Below are 12180 nucleotides of genomic sequence, written 5' to 3'. Positions count from 1 at the left end.
TGTATTTTTGCTTATTATTTCAGGGAGTTTAGGTGTGGCGTCGCAAACGCTGAAGATTTCGGTTTCTTTTTCACATTTAGATTTTTATTAGTAAGTTTAAAGAGGAATCTTGTGTTCTAGTTTAGGTGGCTTTGGGTTTTGTTTAGTTCTTTGCTTTGGCGCCACTCTAGTTCCTTTTTCCCCTAAAACATTTGATTGTATTTCTTTTTTTTCTTCTTCTTCTTATTATATATACATTGTACAAAGCGCACACATGTTTTGTTGGCTTCATTTTTCTTCTCCTCGTAAGAGGAATAAACGAATTGAATGTAAATTTTGTGTCCTGGTGTATATTCCATCCATCTACTCAGTAATAATTAAATATTATAAGTGTTACGTTTATTTTCCCTAGACAACTTAATTAAACCGTAACAAAGTGTCACAACTGTTTTTCATTAGTAATCAATCAATCATAGATAACAAATAAATAATCAGTGAATTCATAGAAGTGTAATAATGCCTTAAGAAAGAAAAGTGTTACTGTAAGTTTTATCTTACACTTAAGAGATTTCTCACAATTCTGTGGATAAAAAATCCAGGATTGCAAGATATAAAGATATTTTGTGAGAGATAATGTTGCCATTACCTTAGAGTTTTATTTTTATACTGTGGTGGAAATAAGCAAAATGATGCTGAAAAGTAATGATGCTGTAAGTTTTCAGCTTTGCGTCTCTGAAATAAATATTATTTTGAAAGATAATACATAAAAAATAACTAATATTATTGTTTCGTGTATTTTTGTACTGAATTGACATCATCATACTTTGCATGGTCTCTTTCATACCTGCGTGTGCTTCTAATAATCATACGTCCCCGTGTCAGCAGTATGATGTACGGCATTGTCAGTGTGAAAGTGTGTGTCAGTATCACGCATGACTGCGGCTCAGTGAATCGCTCTGCTCTCGCTCACCTTGAGACGGCGTGCTGAAAAATGATGTCCTGAATGCTAATGGAGCGCTGAGGGCCAGTTGGGTTATTCATGACTCCACTGCCATCAAAAGCAGGATGGGGAATTTAATGGCACAAAAATGAGCCTTCAATCAAGCCTCTCACTTCAGGCCTCATCTGTATCATGTCGGACTAAAAAGTCTCAGCGGAATCTTAGAGTCCTGTAGCAGGTGGTTTTAGAGTGCTGTACCTGTTTAAGAGTGGTGGAGAGCGTGTCCAGTTCCTCCTCACGCTCCAACAGCTGCTTGCGGAGCTCCTGTGTGATCCCTCTCTCCCGCTGAAGCTTCTTCTCCAGAGCCTGAAATAAGGTGGATATTAGTGCATTAAACCCTGTGAAGCCTGACATGTGGAGGAATTTGAATTTGATTGAACAGTTTTGAGTCTTTAGACTGTAAGACAAAAATATAAATCTGAATAAAGTTTATAATAAAGCATACATCACACTTTTATTTGATCTACACTACCTGACAAAAGTCTTTTCGCCTATTTTAAGTTTTAGGAATAACAAATAATAACTTGACTTCTAGCTGATCGTTTGGTGTTAGAAGGGCCTTATATGAAATGCAAAGGTCTCTAGATTACACTTATTTTATCAAAATAAAATATGATCATGCCTTGATTTTTAGTAATTTAATTAGGACAGTAAGGTCTGACTTTGCTTAGACTAAAGTCTTGTCACTAAACAGAAATAATGTTCAGTATAGAATATAAAGTCATGGTGCAGAGGAAAAATAATCAATATTGTGTATGACTCCTATGAGCTTGGAGGACTGCATCCATACATCTCTGCAATGACTCAAATAACTTATTAATAAAGTCATCTGGAATGGCAAAGAAAGCGTTCTTGCAGGACTCCCAGAGTTCATCAAGATTCTTTGAATTCACCTTACACCACACATGTTCAATAATGTTTATTTTTGGTGACCGGGCTGGCCAATCCTGGAGCACCTTGACCTTCTTTGCTTTCAGGAACTAAGATGTGGAAGCTAAAGTACTGTATGAGTTGCTCTATCCTGCTAAAGAATTTGCCCTCTCCTGTGGTTTGTCATGTAATGGGCAGCACAAATGTCTTGATACTTCAGGCTGTTGATGTTGCCATCCACTTTGCAGATCTCTCGCACACCCCCATACTCAATGTAACCCCAATTGAGTATTGTATTTATTTTTCCTTCACCAAACTTGACTGATTTCTGTGAGAATCTTGGGTCCATGTGGATTCCAGTAGGTCTTCTGTAGTATTTGTGATGATTGGGATGCAGTTCAACAGAAGATTCGTCCAAAAAATCTACCTTCTGCCACTTTTCCAAATGATCAACTAGAAGTCAAGTTATTATTTGTTGCTCTTACAACTGGGATTGATAACTAGACCCTTCTCAGGTAGTGTACACTTATGATTATATACACAATTTTATTTATAATTATATACAAAATGTGTGTGTGTGTGTGTGTATGTGTATGTGTGTGTGTGTGTATGTATATATATATATATATATATATATATATATATATATATATATATATATATATATATATATATATATATTTAGTGCTCAGTATAAATGAGTACACCCTTTACAGATATTTAAATCAACACTTTCTACGATTCTATGTAATAACATCAGATATTTGTGTATATAGAATAGATAATTCAGTAACAGGCCAATATTAGCACTATTTAAAAAAAATAACTTAAGATCACGGTGCAAAAATTAGTACACACCAATTAATCTATTAGGAAAATATATATAAAAAAATAAAGAGGAAAAATTAAGAGAATAATTACAGTTTGTAATTCCTTATTTTTTCAAATGTATTATCCTTTTACTTCTAATTATGTTCAATGACTACAGTCTTATTTGAATAAATAAAACGGTTTAATAAAACTGCTTGGTCTAAATGCAGCAAAATATATTGTCTATATTTACTGAGAAATGGATCTTTATTTTCTCATTTTAAAGGGAGTGTACTCATTTAAGCTGTGCACTATAGTTTATTTATAATAAATAAATATATTTTATATTTTATAATGTTAGAACTTGGAGCTCATACTTGATACAAGTGCTGTATAGATGTATATTTCCATTTCCACCATGAATTAAAATGATTAAAAAAAAGGTTAACTGCAACTTTTTGATCTTATACTTCCGACTTTCTCTTCACAATACAGAACCATAAAAAACTGTTTTGTGCCATCATATTAGTTATGGCTCATACAGCTTTATATAATGAAAATATGGAGCTCATGCAAAAATATAGGTCTTACCGTCATCTCCAGAGTGAGCTTGTCCACCTGCTGCTTCTGACTGTCAATCAGCTGAAAAAAAAAAACACAGTGAATAATTCCAAACGTTAGTGTTTACAACAATTTAAGTTTATAATGGATTTTTTTCCTTGGCTTGAAAGAAACATTCATTCATTTTCCTTCAGCTTAGTCCCTTATTTATCAGGGCTCGCTACAGCGGAATGAATCGCCATCTATTCCGGCATATGTTTTACACAGCGGATGTCCTTCCAGCCTCAATGAAACCCATTCAATATTGGTAAAATCAAATCAATATTGGTCTTTAAGCATTTTTTGTAAAAACGGTGGTTTACTTTTATTTGTGTCCATAGGAATGTGCCTTTGGTACTAAAAAAACCACTGAGCTCTAGGCAGTATATGCTAGATATTTTATCAGTTGTTTAGATTCATGGTACGGTGTATGTAAAAATAGTGTACTGTAAGACATAAAATCAACAATTGATCAGTGCTGTAGCAGTAACTGGGTTTCCATCAGCTTGTCTTAATGTGCATGTTGAAGTATTGCATGAGAAACAAGTGATACAATGGCAAATTTCAAACAAAAATCAATTAATCTGCCAAAAAAAGGCCTTTTTTTATGCTCGCTTGAAGTGTTTTTGAATTTGAGAAAAGGTTAAAGGGATTAATGGAAGCTGGAAACACATTTGCTGAATAAACTCAGACGTAGCAAACATACCCATGTGACCAATCAGCTGTCTGTTTAAAGCTGTGGTCACACTGCACTTTTCTCCCCATAGACTTCCATTCATAAGCACGCGAATGTGTCAAACCGGAAACCCAAAGTCCCAAAGTTTTCGCAGTTCACTGTTGGAAAGTTCAAGCTTGGTGAACTCTGACCTGCGAAATCGTATCATGTGACTGCATGAGACCAATCGGGGATCAAAACATGACCTCTCTGGACAGATACTAATGGAAAATATATAGCAATCGCTCGCTTTGTTTAATGTCTAATCATTTTGTTTAATCCTGCCCCTTTTCGCAGCACCATATGGCAGAATTTTGCATGCACAAACACTAGTGTGACCGCAGCTTTATGCTTCCCTTGTTTACTGCTTGTAACCAACACTACAGTCAGCTGCTCTAACAATGCGATAGAAAGCAAACTCTGAAAAGATTACTTCTGGTATAAGAACCGAGCTAGTGAATGTGAAGAAGTGCATGATGGGAGGCTGTACCAGGCTATTGTGGCTCTGTTGTTCCAGCAGGCGAGTGTTTTCTCTCTCCAGCTGCTTCAGGTCCAGCATGGGCAGCCGAACTCCATCCTCCAAACACTTCTCCACCTTCTCTTGAAGACTACAAACAGAAGTTTCACACAACTCCATCATTCAATACAAGAGAAATCAAACAATGCACAGAGGGAAATCTCAACTGCTCTTCACTCTACATCACAGGCGTCAATCTCAGTTCCTGGTGAGCCGCAGCTCTGCACGGTTTAGCTTTAACCCTAATTAAACACACCTGATCAAACTAATTGAGTTCTTCAGGCTTGTTTTAAACCTCCAGGTAAGTGTGTTGAGGTAGGGAGGGAACTAAACCGTGCAGGGCTGCGGCCATCCAGGGACTGAGTTTGACATGCCAGCTCATGTATATATCAAAGCTGTATCTTTTTTGGAGTAGAAGTACAAAGTATAAAATTTGGGCAAAAAGTTTAAACTACAAGAATAAATGGATTAAATGGGTTAATTAGCCCAGTGTTTCCTGTTCCTGAAGGCACACCAACAGTACACATCTCAACCTCTTCCAACTCAAAAACACCTCAATAAACTCATCAAAACATAAGAAGAGACAAAAACCTTTAAAAGTTAATGGGTCAGACTAGGGAGACATCCAATATATATGTGTGTGTGTGCCTCCAGGAACAGTGTTGGGAAACACTAAATTAGCCCAACCTACTGTAAGTCATTCAATTTAGTGCTTTCAAGCTGTTGAAATGTTATACTAATCTCAATACATATCACATAAAAACAACATAAGTTTTTCAATGTAAACGAGCTTGATGTGTGCGACCGTTATGGTCACGTCTTTTCAAGAGCTGCGTTTTTTAGATGCCGTATCAAGCAAAAAGATCAGATCATGCAGAGCAGCTCATTACTTCACTGTCAGTTCAACAACAGTGGACCAATCAGAATAACGCGGAGGCGGGGTTTCGGTGCAAGTTTCGGTTTATAGGCGCTTTGTGGCTCTGTCTGGATACCCTCATGCTTTATGATCAATTTCAGAAATTCCATGTAAATATCAATATTCTCATGGAAAAAAAGGTTTTCACCAAAATAGCAAAACCCTTTTATAATGTAGTTTGCTTGGGCTTGTACTTTACAGTACTGCAAAAATGTCTCTGTCAATGTTTTCAACCAGTTATATTTGATTTACCAAAGTCACACAAGTGCCATATTCACATCTGTCATATCCAAAATGGAGACATGTCACATCCATCACATGCAGCTTTTTTCCCTTAAATGCAAAAATGTAAAATAAAATAAAATGAATGATTTTTGTTCTATAATGAGTCAACTCTCATCCTTTTTAGTTAGCATTAATCCTACAAAGTATTTCTACAAAGTATGCTGTAAACTCAAAAGTTTTTTGGTCACATCAATATAAACATGTTTATTTTCCTCATTTCAAATATAAAATATGTTTACAGATTTATATTTTTCTGATCCCATATCTCTGCGGTTAGTAGTTTTGGAAAACATAAACAGATGTTTCCATATAATGTTAACATACTGTATACTTTATACTATAGTTTTTACTGCAAATGTCACATTCATAACGCTGTTATTGCTCTGGAAAATATTTCTGAGCGCTGACTCTCACATTTTTAAAGATCAATGTTTTATTACAATTATGAAACATGCGTACATGTAAACTATATACACAAGTAGATGCCATGAAACCATCCACTTGCAAAGAAAAAGTTTAAATTATATGTAAAATTAACTAAAATTCAGACTTTCTGATATATAAGATTAATATATACAGTATATAATGTCAAGCAACATTGCAGAAATATAGGTCCAGCTTTAAATAGTATTGTCTTTTGCGCCATTAATTCTGGTAGTAAAATTTGGGGGAGTGGATGGTTCAATCCACTATTTCAAAATAATCTTTTTAGCAGCAGTTAAGCTCCTTTTTAGATGAGCGTTCAGTTGTAAAATGGAGTCAAGAAGAAGTAAGGGATCGCGTTATGTCTACATGTAGGAAATCCAAAAAAGTAGAGCATACATATTACCAAACAAGAACCGACAGTGGCCATTCCCAAAACAAATGCAAGTAGGAGCCAATGTAAGATGTGTAACAAAGGGGACAGTAAGGATTAGATCTAACTTTGATCTTAACAGAGTATTTTGGGGATTAAACAGGCCTGACTCTTGTGTTTTTAGAAGCAGAGACACGTTCGGTGTGAGCCTTAAGTCTGTTTGAGAATGGAAAGCAGTCAAGTGTGTGGAAGTGCAGTACCTCTGGACAGTAGCCACCAGCTCTTTCTCCCTCTTGGATTGAGTCTCGATGAGGGCGTCTTTCTCCAGCAGCAGGCTCTGCTTCTCCTCCAGGCTTTTCTGCAGCTGAGACACGCTTTCCTCCAGCGTCTTCTGCTTCTCCTGCACGTCCTGCAGCTGTGACACACCACACAGACTGAGATGAGTACAGAAACGCTACATGTGTGTACCTAATAAAGTGGCCAGTGAGTGTATATAAACTTTGCAGAATTGATCTGTACATATCTCAGTAACGGATGCCTCAAAATTCAGCATAAGTGCTAAGCAGGCAAGAAAAAAAAGTGACCCCAAACATTTGTTGTTGACTGTCAGATAATATTAATCCTCTTACAGTTGTGCACACTAGGAAACAATGATTAAATAACCCTCAAATAAGATTATTCGCAAACATAATGAAGAGCGCCTGCTGTCACATTAGCATCTGTTTGCGCTGATCTATTAGCAGACGCCGGAGGGACTGCCACTGATCTGTTGGTTTACCACTCAAATGAGACGTTAATTATGCCCTGATTAACTCAAACCAGCATCACTTCTCATTTTTGGTGGCTGACAATCCGATTTAAAGTTGGAGAAGTTGGTGAACTAGAAAAAAGTGGCATCTGACTTGCTGGAATAATAATCAGGAGGACCAGAAATAAGATGGAGATTGTAATACACTGTTAAATCCTCACCAGTTTTGAGGTTCAGAGAAGAAAATCACGTTAAGATAATGAGACTACCTTTAAAAAACAAATCAATCGTATTTAGCGTTTATCTTGTGCTCAAGCTTTTCTTGTATTTTGCTTAAACCTTACAACTTACCAACCAGTGTGATGGAAAATGAATGAGTGAAAGAACATTTGTGGATCAAGCTAGTTTTTCAAAATCACCCTGAGACAAAAATGGGTGGTGTTCAAAAGTTTCAGGACAACGTTGATGAAAGTTGATGATCTACTTCAAATGTTGACTATGGTGTACACTCGCACAAACACAGTGTACCTGTTGAGCTTGTGTCTGGACCTCATCCAGCGAGGGCAGATCTGCCAGATATTTCTCCAGCGTCTCAATGCGCTGCTGCTTCTCTTTATTCTGCTCCTGTTCACGCTGACATTTCTTCTTCAGACTGCTGATGTAGCGGTCACGTGTTTTCATCTACACAAACAACAGACAAAACAGGAGTTAAAACTGCTACACAGTCAAACTCACAGCCATTTCTGTCATTCCCTCCACATCTGCACACTAGACCCATTCATCCGTTTTTCCCTCCTAACAAGCCATAAAATATCTTGTTTTAAAACTAAACAATGTTCTGCATCCGAAATCACATACTGTACTAATCAAGTAGGTCCTACAATTGGGACGTACTACATCCACCGTCATGTCATTAGCCCCTTTCACACATACAGACCTTTCCGGAAAATTACCGGCAATTTTCCGGAAAGGTTGTATGTGTGAACAGGCCCTTTTTGAAAATACCGGTAAATTCGTTCTGGCTATTTTCCGGAAAGAGAAGTTGTAACATTACCGGTAATTTGCCAGAATGTTGCGCTGTGTGAATGCAGAAGGAAGATTGCCGTAATAAGCGCGTCCACGTCTAGAACGGGCTGACGTGAGACACCTGCTTTAGCCAATCAGAACAGTCAGGCGCATTCACGTGCGCGCGGTTTATGAGAATAAAAGCCTTTGAATATTTTTTCCAGACACCTTTAGCTGCTAGACGTTAGTCAGATAATGTTTCTATGTTCTTTCTTAATGCTGTGTAAATAATTATCGATAAAATGTTTATGATAATCCGTTGTTTGTTTACCTTCAAGCTTTGCGTGTGCCCGTGAGCGCCCATAGCGCCAGCACACACACACATATCATGAACATCTCGACATGCGAAAGTGTTTCCCTATGTTTTCATTGGAGTTGTACTCAATACTGATCCATCCATGAAGAGTTTGTAATGTAGTCAAATGTTTACAAACACAAGCGCAGCCGTTTAGAGGTCATTTCTGGTGAATGATGTCAGAATTTACCGGCATTTTGCGATGGATGTGTAAATGCTCTTTTCTGGAAAAATTCCGTAACGTCCTCGCCTGTGTGAACAGCGTTTTTTTGAATATACCGGTAAAGTAGTTTTGGAAATTTTCCGGATATTAACCGGTATCACTGTGTGAAAGGGGCTATTATCACATGACCATCATCGAGTCTATTTATTTTTTTTTTCAATGTGTGTAAATATTTGTTTATATATTTATTTCAGTGATAAAATACAATAAATAAACAATTGGATATTAGTTTATGTATGATAAAGTTTGTAAAGTAATATTTTCTGTCTTTTAGTAAATATAATATGAGAGACTTGCTTTGTTAACCAAACAAGTGGATCGAATTGGATTTGCATTGTAAAATATTGCATTTAGAGAGGCATGGCAGCTCAGTGGTTAGCACTGTCGCCTCACGGCAAGAAGGTTGCTGGTTCGAGTGTGGGTTGAGCTAATTGGCATTTCTGGGTAGAATTTGCATGTTCACATGGGTTTCCTCTGGGTGCTCCTGTTTCCCCCACAGTCCAAAGACATGCGGTACAGGTGAATGGAAGAAACTAAATTGGCCGTAGTATATGTTTCCCAGTACTGGACTGCAGCTGGAAGAGCATCCGCTGCGTAAAACATATGATTGAATAGTTGGCAGTTCATTCCACTGTGGTGACCCCTGATAAATAAGAGACTAAGCCAAAGGAAAATGAATGAATGAACATTGCGTTGTAAATTAAAGTTAAGTTATTCTTTTTTTATTTTGTGTTTTATAATTTGAGTTACTATACTGTTAATTGGGCATATATCTGCAGATTTGACCAAAAAATGATTCTGTTTAGCCCTGCACATGAACCATGCAACTTTAACGCATATGTAAAAATCTGAAGTATACTTTCTGCAGAGTGAATTTTTGTTATTAATAAACCATCACCAATCCTTTCATACAGAACTGAAACTGATGAGAACAACAACTGGCTATTATCAATGAATAGAGGTAAAAAAAGAGACATTTTGCTACCGTGAGCCTTTAGAAGTTAAAGATAAAGCCGCTGCACACAACATTTGAACACGACTTAAAAATCCACCCCATTGTGGCAGCCGACAATAATTTTCAGTTTTGTCGTGGACCTAGGGAGAGAAGCTGATTCTTGTGGTGCCAAAAATGAATGAGTGCAAAAGCAAGAGCCTTTATTCTCTGTGCATTCTCCATGATTGGTTGAATGAATGAAAGAATGAACACTAGAAATTCATAGACCACTAAAAATTTTGGAGGGAATTTGGAAAAAAATAAAATAAAATGTATTATTTTACATTCCTCATTTATGAATAGAAATGTGTTTTTAATATAGGATTTTCTGATACAAAAATGAACAAAAAAAAATTATTATTATTATTATTTTAGATTTTTAACTACTAATCTCCTCGGATCTGAATCTACTCTCCGTTGGAAATGAGTGACTTCCAGTCTGACCTGTCATATGCAGTTAAAGGCAGCTTAAGATTTGTCTTCCTCACCTTCTCCTCCAGTTTCTTGATGTCTTCTGTGTATTTCTGTGTGTTTTGTTTGAGAAATTCGCTGAGGTGAATGACCTCCAGCTCTGATGCGGCTAATTTTCGGCCCAGCTCTCCATTTTCACAGCACAGGGGACTCACTCGATCCGGCAGGTGAGACTTCGGGCTCTGGCCGCACACCGGACTGTCATATGGAGAGTCCTGAAACATGAAAACATGCAGGTAAGTGAGCTTTTGAATGACATTATAAACATATTCTCCCTTTTTCATTCAATATTAGCAGGGATGCAAAAAGACTTGCTACTCAAGTACAGAAACTGTGAAAATCTTTCTAAATTCAAAAGCGCAAGTATCTTGCTGAAAAATACTTAAAAAATAAAAATAAAAACAAGGGAATTCTGTTTCACGATACGGAGTGATTTACACAGAAGTATCTGTACATTTATATATGAATGTATTCAAATGAAATACATATACTGTAACCAGGGTTTGACATTAACACCCGTCAAATGCAGGTAGATTTCAGCTGTGGCAGGTTATACAGTCACTCCCACTTGCCACTTTGGCTGGTTAAAGTCAGATTTAAGCTTTAGTTGTCTTTAAAATCTGAGTTTAAGGCCAGCGTAAGAGATGCAAAAGAAAACAGGTAGGCTGCTGGCTATATACTGAATGAGAGGATGATCACATGTGCAGTGAAACGCAACAGGTGCCATCAGTTCTCTTTGAAACAGACTGGAGAAAAAGCGACGCCCGTGCATCCACAGTTCTGCTGCTTTCAAGAGCTCCAGATTTTTTGAATGTCTTTTTTCACTTTAAACTTGCTTTGAACAGAATATTAAGGAGCCTAAAGTTAACTGTGTGCACTTGATCATCCTTTCATTATCACACACACGTATGTTATTCACCTGCTTTCGTTTGCTTACAGTTATTTTGGGTGAAGAATTATTATTATTATTTTTTTTTTATGTGGCTAAAGAAAAAAATGGACAAATCCTCAGTGTTAAGGCCTGAAAAGTGACACTATTTGAATGCAGAACCCATTTGCTCATGCTTGTTGAGCAGGGTCACATATAACAAACATAAATGTGAAATGAATGAGGAGGCATGTGGACATAACACAAAATCTAAATCTAGTCATTTTAGCATGGGCAGGCACTTTTTTCCAGGGGTTTCAGTACAGCGTAACCGCTACTACGTCATCGGGTGGGCGTGGCCTATCTGTGAATTTTCATAGGTCACGGATCATGCGCAGATTGTGACAACAGCCGTTTCATTCAGATACCTGTACGTATTCGCAGGGGTTTCATGTCCAATGCCTTTTATATGCAGTACAAAATAGCTGTCCTGATCGCAGGTGTTTCATGTGAAGTCAATGTGCTATATTAAACAAATTAACTTAAGATACCTCTCAGGTCATCAGATACCTGTCCTGATCTCAGGGGTTTCAGTAGGTTCTTTATCCATAATCATCCTGTTTGAAATGACCGCGCTAAAAAAGAACCTCTACTGCGCATGATCGGTGACCCCTCAGTTTTTTTTTTTTTAAAGGGGGCGTTTCCCAAACACCGACCGAGCCACGCCCATTTTACGTCGTGGTAATGAAACCCCTGGAATTTAGTGCATGCCTTTTAGCATGCCAAAGTTCAATTTTATGCATAGAAAACAATTTTTTCCAACAGCAAAATTGTGGCTAGTAAAAATATCGAGTGGCTAGTAATGATGGAACAACTACAAGCTACAGGGGCTGGTGATAAAAAAAAGTTGATGTCAAGCTCTGACTGTAACTGTGGTTGTTAAATTTATACTTGTACAAAAGTAAGACAAACATAAAAGCATTTGTCAGAAAAATATAAAAAGGTTTAGTTGAAGGAGGAAAAAAAAA

General features: G+C 37.1%; 1 protein-coding gene across 2 annotated transcripts in view; it reads right to left on the bottom strand.

Moving 5' to 3' along the window:
• Positions 1–12180, bottom strand: part of cep85l (centrosomal protein 85L) — a 108848-nt gene that overhangs the window by 5719 nt on the left and 90949 nt on the right. For both annotated transcript variants that reach the window (XM_087298763.1, XM_087298762.1), the window contains exons 6-11: positions 10302–10499; positions 7765–7917; positions 6749–6903; positions 4465–4582; positions 3251–3301; positions 1178–1285 (exon numbers count right to left, since the gene is read on the bottom strand). In XM_087298763.1, the coding sequence (XP_087154889.1) occupies positions 1178–1285; positions 3251–3301; positions 4465–4582; positions 6749–6903; positions 7765–7917; positions 10302–10499 (783 nt within the window). The remainder of the gene's footprint in view (positions 1–1177; positions 1286–3250; positions 3302–4464; positions 4583–6748; positions 6904–7764; positions 7918–10301; positions 10500–12180) is intronic.

Source organism: Danio rerio, chromosome 20, assembly GCF_052040795.2.
Source record: "Danio rerio strain M-AB ecotype USA chromosome 20, GRCz13ab, whole genome shotgun sequence".
Taxonomy (NCBI): Eukaryota; Metazoa; Chordata; class Actinopteri; order Cypriniformes; family Danionidae; genus Danio; species Danio rerio.
Note: the sequence above shows the minus strand (reverse complement) of the source record. Positions and strands in the feature narration are given on the sequence as shown.